This window comes from Stegostoma tigrinum, chromosome 9 (genome assembly GCF_030684315.1).
Source record: "Stegostoma tigrinum isolate sSteTig4 chromosome 9, sSteTig4.hap1, whole genome shotgun sequence".
NCBI lineage: Eukaryota > Metazoa > Chordata > Chondrichthyes > Orectolobiformes > Stegostomatidae > Stegostoma > Stegostoma tigrinum.
Genome location: NC_081362.1, coordinates 72003114 through 72025477, shown reverse-complemented (window position 1 = coordinate 72025477; position 22364 = coordinate 72003114). Strand labels below are relative to the sequence as shown.

Sequence of the window (22364 nt, the reverse complement as noted above, 5' to 3'; positions counted from 1 at the left end):
CCCTTTTTAAAACTTTCTCCTTTCACCTTAAAAATATGCCCCCTAGTTTTGAATTCCCCCGTCGTAGGAAAACAACCCTTGCTATTTTTATGCCCCTCATGACATTTAAACCTCAATAAGGTCACCCCTCAGCCTCAACACAGAAATCACTGCTGCCTAGCAAATAACATCTTTCATCTTGGCTTTAAGATCCTGATCCTCAAGTACTCTTTTCATCATTCAGCTCGAGGCTAGCTGGCACACTGCAGCCAATGATGAATTCTGGTGTAGTTTTCCACATTCATTGAGTGAAGGCTCCCAAGACATGGAAAATTATTCACATTTTCCAGGATTGTGCTGATGATTTAACTGAAAGTGCTGTGCTGTGGGAGACAGATTTTAAGCAGTCCCATGTAAAATGGTTGGTTGGGTGCGCTGTTTGTACATATTTGCCCACCATATCCATTAAGTAGCTGAACAGCAGTTATAATGAACCATGCATATTTGTTGCTTTTGGATAAAATCAGCCTCAACTGACTACAACATCCAACCATGATTTGGATTTTCCCATCATATTTCCTCTGACATAGCTGGATTTTCCCCTCATATTTCTTGTGACAAAGCAAATCCACAAACTACTTTTTCAGTTTTTGATTCACATGTTGCAGATGTCAAAAGCTTGAAGCCATCCCCTGCTACCACAAAATAATATCCTGCCAACCAAACTAATGAGGACTTAGCCTGCCAGCAGACAGCTGGATTTAAACACCTCCATACTGACAACCACTTTCATAACCACATTAACAATTTACCGTTTACCTTATAGTACAATGGAAGTCTAATTTTTTATTAAACAGACTTTTCTGTTTTTTTGTAAGGAAATAGTACGTCAATTTCAACTCATTGCAAAAAAAAATTAAGCCGTTATCTTCCTGTCTGTAGGTAATGTGGTTATTTGGTCAGCTATTAATTATGCAAAACAAAAATACTGCAGTAGCAATAATCATAGAATTCCTACAGTGCAGCAAGAAGCCATTCATCAAATGAGTCTACACTGACCCTCCAACAAGCATTCCACCCAGACCCAGACCCCATGCTATTCCTGTAACCCCACATTTAGCATGGCCAATCCACCAAACCTGCACATCTTGAACTGTGGGAGGATACCACAGCACCTGGAGGAAACCCACGCAGACACAGGGAAAAGGGTCTAGGCCCGAAACGTCAGCTTTTGTGCTCCTGAGATGCTGCTTGGCCTGCTGTGTTCATCCAGCCTCACATTTTATTATCTTGGAATCTCCAGCATCTGCAGTTCCCATTATCTCAGACACAGGGAGAATGTGCAAACTCCACACAGACAGTTGCCCGAGGCTGGAACCGAACCTGGGTCCCTGGTGTTGTGAGGCAGCAGTGCTAACCACTGAGCTGCCCTTCATATTTACAAATGTGTACATAAAATCAGAAAATGCCAGAAAAACTTAGCAAGTTTGGTTGTATCCATGGAGACGGTAACAGGGTCAAGGTTTCAGTTTGATGACTGCTTATCATCTGATTAACTGTTGGTCTTTTCCACAAATGTTGCCAACGTGCTGTATATTTCCAGCACTTTCTGTTACTAATTATGCTGAGGTTGCTTTGAACATTAAAAATACTGAATTCTCTGCAAACCTATGTAATAGTTCCAGTGGAAGATTTTTAAGGAGGAGTGGAATGAAAACGAGATTGTTAAGGTACTAATCAATGACATTTGAGAGAAAGAGACACGTCAATGTCTCCATGTTATCCTATATCAATGTACAGTTCAATAGTTCTGATGAAGAGTCAACCTGTTAAAATTCAGAGAAGGTGACAGTGGCGAAAGACAATTAGCCTTTTAAACCTTTCACTCTCAAGTTCTGAAATGTCTGAAAGTCATAATCTAAATAGTGACAGAGGTTAGGTTTTATCCATTAAGTAATTATTTAGTGCAATAGTATCAGACAGCAAAAGCATTACTGTTACATCTGTTAGAAAAAAAAATCTGGTTTTGACAACACAAAATCTCTGCTCCCAGCACCATTTTTTAAAAAATCATTTGCAGGATATGGGTATCACTGGCTAGGCCAGCCTTCATTGCTCATCCCTAATTGCCCAGAGGGCAGTTTAGAGTCAACCACATTGCTGTGGGTCTGGAACACATGTTGACCAGACAAGGTGAAGATGGCAGATTTCCTTCTCTGAAAGCCACTTGGGTTTTTCCTGACAACTGGCAATGGTTTTAATGTAATCAGTAGATTCTTAATTCCAGATTTTTTAAATTGAATTCAAATTCCACTATCTGCTGAGGTAGGATTCAAAGCCATGGCCCCAAAAGATTAGCTGAGTTTCTGAATTAATAGTCGAGTGATAATTCACTATGCCATTGCTGATCCTCAATCCAACATGTAGTCTATAGTTCTTCCACTAGATCATCTTCTAAAATGGATTGTCTGCATAATTTTTCCACACTACTGGTCACATGCCTCCAAACTGCAAGTATTTTGAACCCTCATACTACACAACCAATCCAGCGAAACTGATTTAACCAAGTCACTGCCTTGCCATGGCTTGCACTGCCCAATTGCAAGTGCTGTCATGTAACTATCTGCTTGGCCAGTCAGGGTTAGAGTCTCATGCTCCCTGACATTACCTGTTTCTCCATTCTCTCAGACTTTGATCAGCATCGTGGCATTTCAATCCTGAGATTGCTTAACCAGGAGTCAACACAGGTCAGTGAAAATGAGAGGTGCTGTTATATGAACAACACTTGATGTGGGTTAGCAGTGTGTGTATGAGATTAAGGTTACAGGATTGAAAACCTGAGGAGGTTGGCCAGAATGCATTTGAGCAGCTGAATCTAGAGGTAACAAAGTCATGAATGATAATCAATGGTCAACATTATGGGAGGTGAAAGTAGGAAATAAGAACATAAGATATAGGAGCAGAATCATGCCATTTGCTCATCAGTTCAGCTCTACCATTCGATCTTGGCTGATATGTTTCTCAACCCCATTCTCTTGTCTTTACCCTTGATCCCCTCACCAATCAAGAAGCTGTTTATCTCTGTTAGTGACATAGTGGATGTGTTTGAAATTCTTCTCAGGCGTGTACAGGTACGCCAAGGTTGTAAATGATTTGGTTCAGCTTTAGACAATGGTTAGGGAATGACAAAGTAAGTGGCTAGGGAACTGAAAAGATTGAAACATGTAATACAAACAACTTTTAGTCACAATGTTCCACTGATATAGACAAACTTGCAACACTGCAGTGCTGATTATACATTGCATTGCAGAGCACATTTTTTTTCACAGTATAAACTTTATATTCAGACAATGGTCATTTTAACCTCTGGTGGTGTAAAATGCATAAGTCCAAATTATTCATCCATTGGATTCATTCATCCACACCTGATTGGCACTGGCACTGGTGATGTAAAATGGTTTCAGTTTCATGCCTGTGCTAATCCAGCAAATTGCAAATAAATATGAAAGCTGGAATCTCACTCCAGAGTGAAGAGTGACCTGCTCCTCTAGAGGTCTAGTTCTCCAGGGTCTCGGTGGGATCTGACTCTGGATTCAAGTTGCATATCTGTAGCACTGATGGGAAATGAAAACTAGTTCCAATCAATGCCACAGTTTCGCTGGGAATTTGCTCCTGGGCTACAAACTCAGTTTGCAGAGGACCTGGACTTGAGAATTAATTTTTTAAATTGTTCACTTAAAAGAGGCTTATGCACAACTGGTACACAGGTAGATAGGTTCAGAGGTCAGTTAGTCGGGTGGCTGTTAAACAATACAGAACAGTGCCAACAGCGTGAGTTCAAGTCCCATATGGACTGAGGTTTTCATGAAGCCCTGCCTTCTTAGCCTTGGCTCTCGCATGAGACATGGCAGCCCTCAGTTTAAACTACTAACAGTCATCTCTCTCTCTCTCTAATGAGTGAGCAGCCCTATTGTTCTCTGGAACAATGGTGACTGTACCTTCTCTTTACATGGGAAAACAGGTAAGACTAGAATGAGCCACATGGACTTGGAATTTCAAAAGCAACGATCAATAACACTGCAAAGTTGCTACACCAATAAAAGTTTCACAATGTCCCAATATTCTGCTTCTCTTGTGCCCCAAGTTCACAAAAGCAATGGCGAAGGCTGAAGGTCACCAAAGCCCTCCCTTTAAGGCTGAGACACAATTAATGGGGAAAGGCTTTCTTTTGACAGTGAGAGATAATAGGAACTGCAGATGCTGGAGAATCCGAGATAACAAAGTGTGGAGCTGGATGAACACAGCAGGCCAAGCAGCATCTTAGGAGCACAAAAGCTGACGTTTCGGGCCGAGACCCTTCATCACAAAAGGCTTTTCTGATGAAGGGTCCAGGCCCGAAACGTCAGCTTTTGTGCTCCTAAGATGCTGCTTGGCCTGCTGTGTTTATCCAGCTCCACACTTTGTTAGCTTTTTCTTTTGAGAGCAGTAGTTTTTTGTAGCTGGCTAAGTAGATTAACTGTAGACCTATCGACCAAGCAATGCTAACAGGTTTTGCATCATGAAGCAAATTTCTGTCTTGCCATGTTGACACTGCAGTCTTGGCACCCTACTATCTCACACCACAGCATCCTTTTGTACTTCGACTCATGGCTTCCTCTTTATGACAAATGTGTAAAACTCTTTATCCTGCACAGCTAAGAAGACCCACCTCCTTCCTTCCTCCTAGGTGGGCATGTTTTCCTATTTCACTATGTAAAACAAAATAATTAAAGTTGAAATTTAGGTTGGGGTGAACTCTCACAAGCAAATTATCTAAAGGCAGAAGGATGAGGAGGCTGAGATCACTTGGCTGTCCAGAGATGTTCAAATTAATTAACAAGGGACTCACAGATAACAGATCAGCTAATTATTGTTATAATACAACACAGAATAAACTATTGCAAAGTTTATTAAAGATCAATAACACCCATCATAAAGTTAAAATTATGTGACAAATTATATATAGTCTCTTATTGTTGCTCTGTTGGAATCCCATTTTTCAAAAGGTGCTTATTTGGTCAGCTTAACAATTCCCTGTATTTTTATCGATAGAAACTACTCAATCATTACAACAGAAACAACCTCCATAGCAAACTAAGATAATAAAATGTGAGGCTGGATGAACACAGCAGGCCAAGCAGCATCTCAGGAGCACAAAAGCTGACGTTTCGGGCCTAGACCCTTCATCAGAGAGGGGGATGGGGTGAGGGTTCTGGAATAAATAGGGAGAGAGGGGGAGGCGGACCGAAGATGGAGAGAAAAGAAGATAGGTGGAGAGAGTATAGGTGGGGAGGTAGGGAGGGGATAGGTCAGTCCAGGGAAGACGGACAGGTCAAGGAGGTGGGATGAGGTTAGTAGGTAGATGGGGGTGCGGCTTGGGGTGGGAGGAAGGGATGGGTGAGAGGAAGAACAGGTTAGGGAGGCAGAGACAGGTTGGACTGGTTTTGGGATGCAGTGGGTGGAGGGGAAGAGCTGGGCTGGTTGTGTGGTGCAGTGGGGGGAGGGGACGAACTGGGCTGGTTTAGGGATGCGGTGGGGGAAGGGGAGATTTTGAAACTGGTGAAGTCCACATTGATACCATAGGGCTGCAGGGTTCCCAGGCGGAATATGAGTTGCTGTTCCTGCAACCTTCGGGTGGCATCCTTGTGGCACTGCAGGAGGCCCACGATGGACATGACATCTGAAGAATGGGAGGGGGAGTGGAAATGGTTCGCGACTGGGAGGTACAGTTGTTTGTTGCGAACTGAGCGGAGGTGTTCTGCAAAGCGGTCCCCAAGCCTCCGCTTGGTTTCCCCAATGTAGAGGAAGCCACACCGGGTACAGTGGATGCAGTATACCACATTGGCAGATGTGCAGGTGAACCTCTGCTTAATGTGGAATGTCATCTTGGGGCCTGGGATAGGGATGAGGGAGGAGGTGTGGGGGCAAGTGTAGCATTTCCTGCGGTTGCAGGGGAAGGTGCCGGGTGTGGTGGAGTTGGAGGGCAGTGTGGAGCGAACAAGGGAGTCACGGAGAGAGTGGTCTCTCCGGAAAGCAGACAGGGGTGGGGATGGAAAAATGTCTTGAGTGGTGGGGTCGGATTGTAGATGGCGTAAGTGTCGGAGGATGATGCGTTGTATCCGGAGGTTGGTGGGTTGGTGTGTGAGAACGAGGGGGATCCTCTTAGGGCGGTTGTGGCGCCGGTGGGGTGTGAAGGATGTGTTGCGGGAAATACGGGAGACGTGGTCAAGGGCATTCTTGATCACTGTGGGGGGAAAGTTGTGGTCCTTGAAGAATTTGGACATCTGGGATGTGCGGGAGTGGAATGTCTTGTCGTGGGAGCAGATGCGGTGGAGGCGGAGGAATTGGGAATAGGGGATGGAATTTTTGCAGGACGGTGGGTGGGAGGAGGTGTATTCTAGGTAGCTGTGGGAATCGGTGGGCTTGAAATGGACATCAGTTACAAGCTGGTTGCCTGAGATGGAGACTGAGAGGTCCAGGAAGGTGAGGGATGTGCTGGAGATGGCCCAGGTGAACTGAAGGTTGGGGTGGAAGGTGTTGGTGAAGTGGACGAACTGTTCGAGCTCCTCTGGGGAGCAAGAGGCGGCGCCGATACAATCATCAACGTACCGGAGGAAGAGGTGGGGTTTGGGGCCTGTGTAGGTGCGGAAGAGGGACTGTTCCACGTAACCTACAAAGAGGCAGGCATAGCTGGTGCCCATGCGGGTGCCCATGGCCACCCCCTTAGTCTGTAGGAAGTGGGAGGAGTCAAAAGAGAAGTTGTTGAGGGTGAGGACGAGTTCGACTAGGCGGATGAGGGTGTCGGTGGAGGGGGACTGGTCGGGCCTGCGGGACAGGAAGAAGAGGAGGGCCTTGAGGCCATCTGCATGCGGAATGCAGGTGTACAGGGACTGGACGTCCATGGTGAAGATGAGCTGTTGGGGGCCAGGGAATTGGAAGTCCTGGAGGAGGTGGAGGGCGTGGGTGGTGTCACGGACGTAGGTAGGGAGTTCCTGGACCAAAGGGGAGAAAATGGAGTCCAGATAGGTGGAGATGAGTTCGGTGGGGCAGGAGCAGGCTGAGACGATGGGTCGACCAGGGCAGGCAGGTTTGTGGATTTTGGGAAGGAGATAGAAACGGGCCGTGCGGGGTTGGGGAACAATGAGGTTGGAGGCTGTGGGTGGGATGTGCCCTGAGGTGATGAGGTCATGAATGGTGTTGGAGATGATGGTTTGGTGCTCGGGTGTGGGGTCATGATCGAGGGGGGGGTAGAAGGTGGTGTCGGAGAGTTGGCGTCTGGCCTCAGCGATGTAGAGGTCGGTGCGCCATACTACCACTGCGCCACCCTTGTCTGCGGGTTTGATGGTGAGGTTGGGGTTGGAGCGGAGGGCTGCCCGTTCTGCAGGGGAGAGGTTGGAGTGGGTGAGAGGGGTGGAGTGGTTGAGGCAGTTAATGTCTCGACGGCAGTTAGAGATGAAGAGGTCGAGGGAGGGTAGGAGGCCTAGGGGTGGTGTCCAGGAGGAGGACTTGTGTTGGAAGCGGGTGAAGCGGTCAGTGGAGGGAGGGTTGGGCTACCGGTTGAAGAAGTAGGCATGGAGGCGAAGGCAGCGGAAAAACTGTTCTATGTCCAATCATGACTGGTATTCGTTGATGTGTGGTTGTAGGGGGACAAAGGTGAGCCCCTTACTAAGGACTGACCGTTCGTCGATGTGTGGTTGTAGGGGGACAAAGGTGAGCCCCTTACTAAGGACTGACCGTTCGTCAAGACATTTTTCCATCCCCACCCCTGTCTGCTTTCCGGAGAGACCACTCTCTCCGTGACTCCCTTGTTCGCTCCACACTGCCCTCCAACCCCACCACACCCGGCACCTTCCCCTGCAACTGCAGGAAATGCTACATTTGCCCCCACACCTCCTCCCTCACCCCTATCCCAGGCCCCAAGATGACATTCCACATTAAGCAGAGGTTCACCTGCACATCTGCCAATGTGGTATACTGCATCCATTGTACCCGGTGTGGCTTCCTCTACATTGGGGAAACCACGCGGAGGCTTGGGGACCGCTTTGCAGAACACCTCCGCTCGGTTCGCAACAAACAACTGTACCTCCCAGTCGCGAACCATTTCCACTCCCCCTCCCATTCTTTAGATGACATGTCCATCATGGGCCTCCTGCAGTGCCACAAGGATGCCACCCGAAGGTTGCAGGAACAGCAACTCATATTCCGCCTGGGAACCCTGCAGCCTAATGGTATCAATGTGGACTTCACCAGTTTCAAAATCTCCCCTTCCCCCACCGCATCCCTAAACCAGCCCAGTTCATCCCCTCCCCCCACTGCACCACACAACCAGCCCAGCTCTTCCCCTCCACCCACTGCATCCCAAAACCAGTCCAACCTGTCTCTGCCTCCCTAACCTGTTCTTCCTCTCACCCATCCCTTCCTCCCACCCCAAGCCGCACCCCCATCTCCTACCTACTAACCTCATCCCACCTCCTTGACCTTCCGTCTTCCCTGGACTGACCTATCCCCTCCCTACCTCCCCACCTATACTCTCTCCACCTATCTTCTTTTCTCTCCATCTTCGGTCCGCCTCCCCCTCTCTCCCTATTTATTCCAGAACCCTCACCCCATCCCCCTCTCTGATGAAGGGTCTAGGCCCGAAACGTCAGCTTTTGTGCTCCTGAGATGCTGCTTGGCCTGCTGTGTTCATCCAGCCTCACATTTTATTATCTTGGATTCTCCAGCATCTGCAGTTCCCGTTATCTCTCCATAGCAAACTGATGGACTTTATCCAACTATACTTAAAAGCAAGAACCATTTTGTTCAATGACTGATTGGCAGCAACTGGGTATGAGATTTCCTTTACCATTTGGAGAAAATTCATAAATGCACAAGTACAGCTTTTCTGAATGTAACTGTCGGATAGTTACAATCCATAAGGAGGCCATTCAGCCTGTCTTGTCTGTAACGTACTCCAAATTAACAACTCAGCTACTGCTATTCCCCTTCCTCCCCTTAACCACACAGTTAACAATCCAATCACCTTCTGAATGTCTAATTTACTCTGTCTCCATTACACTTTCAAGCATCACATTTCAGATCTCAGCCATTCCATCGCCCCTTTTGCCAGTTATTTTAATTTTGTGTCCTTTAAAAATTGATCCTAGAATGTGAGCATCATTCGTTAGCCCAGTATTTACTGTCCATCTCTAACTGTCCTTGAGAAGGTGGCAATGAGCTTTCTTCTTAAATGCTGCAATTCATAGGGAGTCGTACACCCATAACCCAATGTTGTATTATAACAATAATTAGCTGATCTGTTATCTGTGGGTCCCTTGTTAATTAATTTGAACATCTCTGGACAGCCAAGTGATCTCAGCCTCCTCATCCTTCTGCCTTTAGATAATTTGCTTGTGAGAGTTCACCCCAACCTAAATTTCAACTTTAATTATTTTGTGATTAGGAAGCAGGTTCCAAGAATTTGACCCAGTGACTGTTGCTTCACTTGTGTTATCTTGTGTCTAACTTGTGTTCCAAGTTAGGATGGTGTGTAGCTTGGAGGGGACCTTGCAGGTGGTTGTGCTTCCTTGCATCTTCTGCCTCTATCCTTCTGGATAATAGAGTTTGTGGGTTTTGAACATGCTGTCTAGGAACTTTGGTGAGTTCCTGCAGTGAATCTTGTAGATGGTACATAATGCAGTCACTGCGCACCAGCCGTGGATAAAGTAAATGTTGAAAGTGGTAGACGGGGTGCCATCGTGCAAGTCAATTTGTCCTGGGTAGTGCCAAACTTCTTGGGATTTTGCATTTTGTTTACTGCTGAGAAGGACATGGAAGATACAGAACATGGCGAAACAAATAGCGACGTCTTGAAAGATGTCCATATTACAGAAAGGGTGCTACTGGATGCCTTAAAACCCAAAGATGGATAAATCTCTGGAACATGATCAGATGTAACATAAAAGTCTGTGGGAAGCTAGGGAAGTGATTACTGGGCTCCTTGCTGAGATATTTGTATCATTCGCAGCCATAGGTGATGTGCTGAAAGACTGGAGGGTGGCTAACACTGTGCCACTATTTAGAAAAGGTGGTAAGGAAAATCCAGGGAACAATAGATTGGTGAGCTTGACACTGGGTGATGGGCAAGTTATTGGAGGAAATCCTAAGGGACAGGATTTCATGTATTTGGAAAGGAAAGGACTGATTAAGGATATTTAATGTGGCTTTGTATGTGGGAAATCGTGTCTCACTAACTTGACTGAGTTTTTTGAAGGTAATAAAGAGGGCCGATGAGGGCAAAGCGGTGGATGTGATCTGTATGCACTTTTAAGGCGTTTGACAAGGTTCCTCATGGTAGACTGGTTCGCAGGGTTAGGTCACATGGAACCCAGGGAGAATTAACCATTTGGATACAGAACTGGCTCAATGATGGAAGACAGGAGGTAACACAGTGTGGAGCTGGAGGCCAGGCAGCATCAGAGGAGCAGGAAAGTTGACGCTTCCGGTTGGGACATTTCTTCAGAAATGGAGAGGGGGAATGGGAGCTCAGAAATAAATAGAGAGGAGTGTGTCTGGGGAAGGTAGGTGGGAAGGTGATAGGTGAGTGTAGGTAGGGAGTGGTGGGGATTGGTCAGTGAGGTGGGAGGAGCGAATGGGTGGGAGATAAGATGGACTGGTCGTGTCAGGTCAAGGAGGCAGAGATGAGACGGAGGGGTGGTCATGGGATGAGATCAGGGTTGGAGAGATCTTGAAACTATGAATATTGGTGGAATCGCACTCATCCAAAGAAGCGGAGAGTATACGATCACACTTTTGACTTGTTTCTTATAGATGTCAGATAGGTTTTGAGGAGTTAAGTGGTTGAATTCATAGCCTCTAATCTGCTTGGTGCATCCATAGTATTTAGATGTTTAGTCCAGCTCAATTTCTGATAGTCCCCAAAATGTTGATAAAGAGAACCAAAGATGGCAATGCGTTTGAACGTCAAAGTGAGACAGTTAGATTGGCTCTTTTTGTCACTGCTATTGTAACTTGATACTTATTGGCACAAGCCTGGCTTGTGTCTAGGTCTTACTGAATATAGACTGGTTCATAACCTTATGATTTACGAATGGTGCTGAACATTGTGCAATCATCAGCCAACATCCCACTTCTGAATTTATGCTGAATGAAAATCAATGATGAAAAAGCTGAAGGCGGTTGGGCCTAAAATACTTCCCTGAAGAACTACTGTAGTGATGTTCTGGGATTGAGATGATTGACATCCAACTACAAACATCTTTCTGTATGCTACGTGTGACAGTGAAGAGATTCCCCTGATTCAAACTCCTTCAGTTCTGCTTGGGCTCCTTGTCACTTCTTAGTTAAAAGCTGCCTTGATGTCAATCTTACCATAGTTTCTGAGATCAGCTCTTCTGTTCATGTTTGAAGGAAAGCTGTAAATTCAAATAATTTAAAAGACCTGGTGGAATATAAACTGAGCAGCTGTGACCTAGATAGTGCTGAGGGCTCTTACCACGGGTATCCCATTGTCAGCTACTAATGGTCCCAATTAGCAGCTATTTTCCCTTAGGCTGATCTTTACCCATTCCTTTGTCTGTTCAGTTTGCTGATCTCGCTCTCCAGGCATCATCTCCACTATGGTTTATTCCTTCCTCCTCCACCCACCCCATCTTCAACACATATACCAACCTTTTCCTAGCTACGAACTGTCCTGAAGAAAAGTCGCTGGGCTTGAAATGTTAGCTCAGCTTTCTGGCCATGGATGCTGCCAGATTTGTTAAATTTTCCCAGCAATTTCTATTTTTGTTTCTAATTTCCAGCATTCGCAGTTTTTTTTAAAATTATCGACGAGGAAATGTTCCTTGATAGCACTGTCAATTACCTTTTATGATCACTTTGCAGGTGATCAAGAGGAGATTAATCGTATAATATCTAGCTATGTCTTGTTTTTCTTTGAAGACAGAACATACCTGAGCAATTTTCAACAATTAGGATAGATGCCAGTGTTGCAGCTAAAATATCTTAGTAAGTTGTGCAATCAGTTGTAGAGCAAAAGTTTTTCAGTACTCTTGTTGTCAGGGCCCATAATCTTGGCTGTATCCAGTGTCATCAGCATTTCTTGAAACTATGTTGAATGAATCTAGTTCACTGAAGACTGGCACCTCTGATACTGGGGATCTCAGGAGACGGCAGAGATGGATCATCCACTCTGAGGTATATTAGCACCCTTACTGAGTACTTCTGGCTGATGATTATTGTGAGTACGTCAGCCTAGTCTTTCACAGTGTTGGGCTGGGCTCCCGCATCATTAAGAACTGGGGTTACTTGTGGACCCTTCTCCTCATGTTAGTTGTTTAATTGTCCACCACCATTCACAGCATCATGTCGCAGGACTGCAAAGCTCAGATCTGATTCATTGATTGTGGGATTGCTTAACTCTGTCTATAGCCTAGATAACAAAGTGTGGAGCTGGATGAACACAGCAGGCCAAGCAGAATCTCAGGAGCACAAAAGCTGACGTTTCGGGCCTAGACCCTTCATCTACAGCCTGCTGCTTTGTCAACTGCTATGATGGTATGGTCAATGGGTTACCAGTCCAATTATGTGATTGTTTTCCCCTATTTGATCCCCTCTTGTTCTCAATCCTTCCACAGTGGGAACAGTTTATCCTTACTCTTTCTTGACTACCCCCATCATGATTTTGAAAACTTCTCTCAAGTAGTGCTCTTTGAAGAAGTTGAAAATACAGTGGGATACCTCAATGAATTTACGGGTTAGACAGAAACCCATAATATGTCTGATCACTAATCAAATTAAACATGGAGAGCTGCTCTATTCATAGCAACATGAGCAATGCGATGTAACTGTAGCCAGAGGTGCCTCTACAAAATCCCTGCACCATCAGGGACATTAAACATACATGATAATACTGCTTAGACGTTTAGGATTGCAAAACAGATGCTGTCACCAATCAGTAAGGGTCCTAACATACCTCATGAATAGAAGGTAACTACAGATTGAATGATGCACCACGAGTATGGCATTTTCTAATACTTTACAGCAATGACTTCCCTAGACACTTCAGGGCTGAAAGAATGGTCACTTAAAAAATGAGTGATCATGGGAGAAGTCTGGGATTTTGAGTCTAATGATGACCACAAATCCATTGTTGATTATCAGGAAAACCCCCTTCTGGTTCACTAATGTCCTTTAGGGAAGAAAACTGCCATCCTTACCTGGTCTGGCCTACATGTGACTCCAGACCCACAGCAATGTGGTCGACTCTTAACTGCCCTCTGGACAATTAGAGATAGGAAATAAGTGCTGGCCTAGCCAGCAGATCATTGGCCTTAACAATGATCTGTGCCTATGTGAGAGGGTTAAAATAGATGAAAAGTCTCAGAAAACCTCAACCTGTCTGAGGGAGGGTCACTCAATCCAAAACGCTAACTCTGACCAAACCTGCTGAGCTTTTCCAGCAATTTCTGTTTCTGTTTGATTTACAGAATCTGCAGGTCTTTTGCTTTTTAAACTTGTTTGAGGTCTGCTTAACCCTAGGGTTTTCCGCCCACAGAGCTACACAATTAATGAAGCATTCTGCACAGAAGTAAAATTAAAATTGAAGACCACATGATCAGGTAAGAGTTCAGCCGGTACATCTTCCACATGATCTTAAACTGCCCACCTGCCTAACTACTGTTTATCCCATAATGTGTCACATTTAAAATGCCATGATAACTGTCAACCTCAGAGACAGCTAAAAATTGGTGGCTCAACATAAACATTTACATTATGAAAAGAAATTTCTTCATCAATCTTTCTTCATTTTTGGAGGAAGTAACAGAAAGGAGACAGTGGTAATAGTGTTTTATCCAGATTACCCTAGACCTTCAACAGGTGCCCCAAAATAGACCAACCAATAAGATCCAAGAATGTGGAGTCAGGGATAAAGGCAGAAAGGATTGACAACTGGTTTCAAGACTGAAAGCAAAGATTCACAGCAGTGGGAACTTATTCAGAGTAGCAGAAGGTCGGAAGTGACATTCCATAAGGATCAGTACTGGAGCCACTGTTGTTTTTTTAAATCATTCACAGGATGAGGGTGTCACTGGCTAGGCCAGCATTTATTGCCCATCCCTAATTGCCCAGAGGGCAGTTAAGAGTTGATCACATTTGTGCTGGTCTGGAGTCACATGTAGGCCAGACAAGCTAAGAATGGCAGTTTCCTTCCCTCAAGGACGTTGGTAAACCAGAAGTGGTTTTCCTGACAATCAACCATGGATATGTGATCGTTGTTAGACTCTTAATCCCACACTTTTTCCTTGACCACATGCTCCAGGAAAACTTTCAGCACCCCACAGGTCTCCTTGTAGATCAATCCCGAGATCACCTGACCCTGCCATGGTAAGCCAGGCACTGAATTGGCTGGTTTCATGATGTACTGGATGTTATCACGGAGCAATGTGCAGTGTCACCTCACTCCACCTCCTCCCAGGCCTTTGCCTCCTTTGCTGCTTCCAGACATGATGCTTCTTCACTCCAATCACTGCCGAACGAGGGTGGCATGGTAGCTCAGTGGTTAGCACTGATTCACAGCGCCAAGGGCTCAGGTTCAATTCCACCCTTGGGTGACTGTCTGTGCAGAGCTTGCACGTTCTGCCTGTGTCCGCATGGGGTTCCCTCAGGTGCTCTCGTATCCTCCTACAGTCCAAAGATGTGTAGGTTAGATGGATTGGCCATGCTAAGATGTCCTGTGGGGTCCAGAGATGTGCAGGCTAGGTGGATTATTCATGGGAAATGCAGGGTTATAGGATTAAGGTAGGGAGCATCTGGGTGGGATGCTCTTCGGAGCATCAATGTGGACTCGATGGGCCAAAAGGCTTATTTCCACACTGTAGGGATTCTGATTTTCATTGAAATCAAATTCTATCATCTGCCATGTCAGAATTCAAACTTTGGTCCCCAGAACATTACCTGGATCTGGATTAACAGTCCAGTGATAATACCACTGGGCCATCACCTCCCACACTCTCAATCTACAATTCACAATCTACATTAAGAACTTGGACTGTAGAATCGAAAGCACAATTTCCAAATTTATGGATAACTCCGAAGTGAGAATGATGGTCAGTTCAGAGGAAGACTGCAAACAAATTAGAAGAGGCCATTAATAAACATGCAGAATGGGCAATAAATGATTAAATCATCCTTGTTGGTGCTAATGCCGATACCAGAGTACTGGATACCTTATTGGAATGCAAATTGTTTCTTCACAAAAAATTTCTGCACTATAAAGAGGATTTCATGTCAGGCATTGCAATTGTGCAAACTGCAATCCAACTGTTGAAAAGAGCAGCATGTGTCAGACAGGCCTAATTAGTGGTAGAATTAAAACAGTATTGTGACTATCTGTTACAAACCGAAACATCAATCTGCATAAAACATTTGTTTAAAATGTGATACTGTCCTACTACGCAACCTGCAGTCTCACCACTCCACAAACAAATATTTAATAGATTTTAACATAATTACAACCCAGATTTGTTGAACCCTCAGATGTAAAAACCGAAAATACTGGAAATGCTCAATAAGTTTGGCACCAGAGAGAAAAGAAACAGCATTATGAGTCTGGAATTTCCTGACGGTGTTGGGACCGAACTCTGAGCTCTGGACTTGATCCTACATGTCATTGGCATGCCAATATTCCAAGAGGCGACTGTGTGTGTGGCTGCCCTAGCCCTCACCATTTTATAAAGGTCCTTGGGAAGACTCCTAAATGCACCAGGTCCAATCAGAGGACGTACAGCAATGGTTTCCCCAAATGAAAGGGTGGGGGATGCTGAGCCAGGTAGCATCATAATAGAGGCTCACTGAGCTGCTAATATTGAAGAAATAAATTAGATAAACCTGAAAACAACACAGCCATCAGGCTTTGAGGTGAAAACCATCCACAGATCAAGTCGCACACAGTGCTACTGCAATCTTTCATTTCCATTATTGGCGGTAGATACAATGGTTCCTTGGCCTGGCGCAGAAAGCCAGCGTGAGTTCACAGCCTCTGCATGCGGTAAAGGGCTGCATTGATGTTGGTAAATTACTGGTATCAGCACCAAATAGCCTCTCAGTGGGGTCTATTTGGACTCGTTGGCTGCATAGCTCCATGGAGTAGCCTTACAATACAACTGCAGGGCACCCTAAGGGAGTCTCTCAGAGCTGGGAATACGTCAGGCAGCCTCCTAGTACGGCTTTTGCCTTTATACCAGAGCCTACCTTCCAGAGACACCATCAACCCAGTCTCCACAGCACTGGAAAAATTCAGTCCAACTTTGAGGCCAATAGCCAATCTGATGAAAGTCACTTGTCTCCCTAGAACTTCTCCTGCCAGAACTGCTGAGCACATCCAACAATTGTCTCAGAGTTCCTGCAACCATGGTGATTTGAAAACAAATACTGCTTGAAATCACAGCCGATCAGGCAGCATCCATGGAGTTAGAGCAAGCTAACATTTTGAGTTTTGATGACTCTTCATCAGAGCTAATGTGAAGTTCAGAAGGGAAGTATTTGTGCATCAGTGGCAGGTTGGAATGCTGGGGGAGAAAGGGTGCTTCCATACCTATTATTCCCATACATTGTGGTTGACAGGGCCCTCAACTGCATCCAACCTATTACCCATACTTCTGCCCTTGTCCTTCCTATCACTCTCAACAGCATGACTGTTGTCCTCACTTTTTATCCCACCCACCTCTGCATTCAAATGATCACTCTTCGCCATTTTAGGCAACTCTAGCAGAATGCCACCAACAAACACATCTTCCCCTCATTCCCCCTGTTCACATTTCACAGGGTCTGTTCCCTCCAGGGTACCCTATTGTCCATTCCTCGATGACCACCAACACCAGCCCCCTTCCCACGACACCTTGTCATTTTAACAGCATCCTGCTCGCATATCCACTTCTCTGTCCTCAACATGCTACAATGCTGCAGCGAATTGCAGCAAACACTGGAGGAACAACATCTTATCTTCAGACTAAGCATTTTACAATTTCTGGACTTAATACTTCAGATTGTGAAGATTGTTCAACAACTTCAGATTGTGAAATCATTCCCATTTCTTCCCTTTTCTTTTAGCTTTAGTTATTGCATTCTCTGTCACCATGTCCTCTTTCCCATCTCCCCACAAAACCCCCTCGCCCCCCAGTCCAGTGGACCATCTGTTGTTTCCAGTCTGGCAGTTAGACACATCATTGTTCTGCCATTCTCACATTCCCATCACTTAATCTGCTCTATCAACATCCTTTCTCCTCCAGTACTCCACTGCCCTCCACACATCACGTCAGCTCTGATGAAGAGTCATCTAGACTCAAAACGTTAGCTTCCTCTCTCTCCATGGATGCTGTCTGATCTCCTCTGATTTCCAGCATTTTTATTTTCAGTACAAAATTCAGCATTTCCATTAATTGACAACCATCATGGTTTGTACTTTATAAATCAGCCCTTAGGTTCGAAATTTTCCTCTTCCCTTGCAGGACCTTGTTCTTTTGAAAGTAAAGATTTGCCTTTATATTGGTGTTTTCATGACCTCAGAGTGTCGTAAAGTAATTTACACCCAATGGCACACTATTTTTGAAGTCTTTGTTGCAGTAATGTAAGAAATGCAGCACCAATTTACACATAGCAAGTTCTCACAAATTACAATAAACAGACGAAAATTGGTTAAGAAAGGATGGAAAGTTCCCCTGCCCCTCTTCAATGCAGCAGCCATGGGATCTTCTATATCTACTTGAGACAGCAGACAGGACCTTGTTTTAACATCTTATCTAAAAGATGACACCACTGGATTGGTGCACTTCCCCCAGTACTGCATCAGAGTGCTAGCCTAGATTTTAGCCTCTAGAGTGGACAGGTATCCACAAAGCATACTTTTTCAAAAATAAATCTTTATGTATTTCATAGAAGCTATGGAAGAGAAAGGAAGCCATTCAGATTACCATGACTTTGTTGACCTTAACGTCATGTCTAATCCTATTATCATGCTACGGCCCTATGTCATATTTTATCTTGCAGTCTTTAACTTTAATGAAAATAACATTTTAGCAAAGCTCCATACAGAAGGACTTTAAACATAAAAGAGTATGAAGTCAAGGTAAACTTGGGAATGGATGTGAAATTTGTGAAGGGCTAGACAACTTAACACAAAGTTATCTGAGCTATATAGGAAAGTTGAGGACCATGGAATTGCTTGCTCTGATCGAAGGCTGAGGGAAGTCATAATTTAGGTATTTGGGGTTCAAAAGAGAAAGGTTTGTTTGAACTCTGATTATATGTTTGAGATTGACATAGACTCTAGTAGAGATCGCGGATTCTGAAAGAAAAATCATGCTTGAACAATTTTGTGAATATAGGGTAATGCAATGTACTTAATATATGTGGATTCCAAAGATTCATTATTGGGCTAAGAACATGTGGAATTGGGGCAATTTTTTTGGATTGGGAAATGGTTGGAAATAATGTCACAACAGGGTTTGTTGTTGTTTACCACTTACAGAAATGGTTTGGATAGGAAGAAGAAGGTCAATTTCAAATTGTGGACAATGCCAAACTGGGAGATACGGTTAATATGAAAGAGAGCAAAGTCAAATACCAGAAGACATTAATAAATTGGTGGGTAATTAGAAAATAAACTTCAACATGGACATGTGCAAGGTAATATACCTTTGCAGGATAAATAAGAATGCTAAACACTTCTTGGAAAACATGCCTAACATGGTGCAGAAACAGAGAATTCTGGGGGGTTCGTTATACAGAACTCGCAAGCATGTAAGTGGTGGTAGCAGATGGGAATATCATCTCGCCACTTACGAGGAATTAGAAAGCAGTTTGGGAAGAGACGAACTTTAGATAACATATTGCAATTAGTTACTGGATTATGAATAATGTTTATTTTTCCAATTGCGCATACAGAAATAATTACCCTTTGTTTACCACAGATGTACAAATAAAGATCTTGCTCTAACAAAAGTCAACAATTCTTTTTCCTTATAATCCATCTGTTCAATTTTCTAATAAGGGCCTAAAGAAGAAAAGACTAATTTTCATTTTCTTTCATCTAAGCAACAACAGAAATATGAATGTTTATATTTAAAACTTGTGCACAGAACCTCCCTCCTAACTTAATATTGTAGTGATTGTGGAATTTCTAATGTTTGTACTGATCACAAATAAAAATGGTAGCCATAAAATATATACCACAGAATATAAAAACATACATAAAGCCATATTATAAAGTTTCACTTCACATGTACATGGCATGCTATACTAATGAATGTTGTAACTTTCATTTTTCTCCAGGAATGTTTCTTCAGAATCAATTAATCTAGTTATGTCTTTCTCAGTTTCAAATTGGGAACAATGAAGCCATTGTTTTCAGTAACCTCTCCAAACCCCCACCCTAACCATTAACTCATTCCTTCTCTTCGGCCACAGTGCAAGATGAAACCATGATAACAAGATGTAGAGCTGGATGAACATAGCACGCCAAGCAGGAAGGGTCTAGGCCCGAAACGTCAGCTTTCCTGCTCCTATGATACTGCTTGGTCTGCTGTGTTCATCCAGCTCTACACCTTGTTATTTCAGATTCTCCAGCATCTGCAGTTCCAACTATCTCCGAGATTAAACCAAACTGTTTGGAGCTTTGTTGTGATCAGTGATAATGGGAACTGCAGATGCTGGAGAATCCAAGATAATAAAATGTGAGGCTGGATGAACACAACAGGCCCAGCAGCATCTCAGGAGCCCTCTCTGGTTAAGGGTCTAGGCCCGAAATGTCAGCTTTTGTGCTCCTGAGATGCTGCTGGGCCTGCTGTGTTCATCCAGCCTCACATTTTATTATCTTGGAGCTTTGTTGTCATGTTTTATTTGGAGGTGAGCTTCCAGGCTCAAATTCATATCATCTCTAAGATCATTTATTCCCACTTCTGTAACGTCGCTCAATTTCATCCGGTCTCAGTTCATCTGCTGCTGGAACTGCCATTCGTGCCTTCATGCAGAAAATTAATACGTTAGATTTGAAACAAAGGGAGGGTAGGACTTTTGTCCCTTAATGGGGGCAATTCCTGAGGCAGGGCTGTGAGAATTCCCAACACGGGCCGATGTGCAGGCACCATCCTGTCTCTAGTTGACTTTCCTAGAAGTGGGTCAGTGTTTGGCCAGGCTATCCACAGTAGCCAATTACTGGGAATTAAAGGCCAATTGAAGCCTATCGTCAGTGGCTAACCAGAATTTGCAAGCACTTTAGGTAAATTTTGAGTGCCTCATATTGCCACAGAATCATAGAATGGTTCAAGGTGGCTATTTGGCCTAACATGTCCCTGCGGGCTCATTTCTGTCTTTCCCATACTGTTCTTGAATGTTTTATTCTTTGAGCACCCAATTCCCTTTTGAAAGCCACAAATGAATCTGCCTCCCTCGCACCCTCAGGCAGCACTGAGTTATTCTCTGTAGAAAAATGGTTGTCCTCAGGTCAGTGATGATTCTTTTGCTATTTGCTTTGTCTAATAAGTCAAAGTTCTTTAGCCCTCCAAGAAAGGGAATAATTTTGTTCTATTTACTCTGCCTAGATGCCTCATAACTTATAAAACACCAACTAGTAGTCTCTCAAAGTGCCCGTCTCCCCAGGAAAACAAACCCAGTCCCTCCCATATTGGTGGCTACAGCTGCGCCACAGGGCACTTGTGGAAGGGTTTTATTAAAATCAGAAACAAAAAAACCATGACTTAAATCCTGTTTACACAATGCTGTTAACAACAGCAGTACACTTGCCACCCATTCAGTTTTGAGCCAGATAATCCAGTTAAGGGGGCCACTCATTTGTAATTTTCAGAATTGAGAACAGAGCAACAAATGTCAGGATTTTATTTTGAGTGTCTATGACATTAAATGAAATGTTCCATGCAAGTGACAGCAGTGGCCTTACCATGCATGCAGTGGCGAATCAAGATTCCAAGTGGTGGCAATATTTATCAACCTACCATTGAAAGGAAAAAAAAATTTAAAATATATATTAACAGCAGGCCCTAATTATACAGGCCTCTGTTCTCTCCAATTTTAGAGTAACTGTCACAATCAGACATGAAGTTAAGTCTTTATAAAAGATGGTAGGGTGTTTTACCCACTGATGTGAGACAAAATTAAAAGCCACAAAGTGATGCAGACCAGCTGATAGCATTCAAACCTTTTCGGCCATCTGCTCTTTTCCAAACAGGATTTTGTGAAAGGAAACTATAAGTAAATCTCAGGCACTGAAAAATAAATCACTATTGTAAATCCTGTCTTTGGTTTTGGACTGAAATAATGATATTTCACTCATCCAATTGTACTCTACTCATGGAATTCCTTGGTAGGAACACCATGTTTTTATTGTTAGCAGAAGAGTGGAGAAAGCTGGGCTTTTCAGACTTGAAACAGATGTTTGAGATGTCAGCAAACCTATGCAGAGAACAACATGCTGTGTTAGTACTAAATGAACAGCACACTCAATATACATTGTTGGTGACATTATATGAAAAACCAAGCCCTGAATGTCTTGTGGGGAACCGCACACTCTGTAAGCATTGCATGTAACAAAACACCTTGCATACAATTGTAGGAAACAAAGGGCCAAGAATTATGGTTGCAGGGCAATATTTCTTATAACTTTTCCATCCATACACAAAATGAGTTTTGTTATGTACACCAACATCATGGGTACCACCAGCAGAAACAAAAATATCACTGAACCTCCAAAAAATCAGAGTGCGTACCTAGTGAGAATATGCTTTCTTCCCAACAGACCCATTCCCCCTCCTCCCCCTCACTCAGCCCACTCTCCACTCCCTCCTCACCCATCCGATTCTCGCACTCTTCTATCAGTGACCACATTCCCCCACTCACCAGACTAATTCCATCTCTACCACACGTTTTGTTCCTTGAATGCACCCTCCCAGCGCATGCAAATAAATTCTATCTTTTCTCATTTCTTTTCAATTTTACCAGGCCTCTAGGTTGTTAGTTGGCCTGTCCTGACATGATTAGGCATGACCACCATCAATTTCAGGACAGCAGATGAAATGCAATAGGAGCAGAGAATTACAACAGTCTGGGCTTAGATCACAAAAAGTTAAAAATCCATTCAGGATGTTACAGTGAAGTAATTGTCACAATCGAATGGTCTCCTTTCTACTTACCTTGACAGCTTCTATTAACCTAACTCTTCCAGACTGCTATAGGTGACTTGATCATGTTAAAGATAAGTCTTCAGCGGCTGTACATGATCAATTAACAAAGTGCAATCCTAAATACGTCCATCGAAAAATACAGACCACTCACTG

The 22364-nt window shown here is 44.0% G+C and overlaps 1 protein-coding gene across 3 annotated transcripts in view; it reads right to left on the bottom strand.

The window, feature by feature from the left end:
* The window catches only part of LOC125455231 (tetratricopeptide repeat protein 7A-like), a 314850-nt gene that overhangs the window by 139625 nt on the left and 152861 nt on the right, over positions 1–22364 (bottom strand). For all 3 annotated transcript variants that reach the window (XM_059648618.1, XM_059648619.1, XM_059648620.1), the window contains one exon: positions 20972–21022. In XM_059648618.1, coding sequence (XP_059504601.1) covers positions 20972–21022 — 51 coding nt within the window. The remainder of the gene's footprint in view (positions 1–20971; positions 21023–22364) is intronic.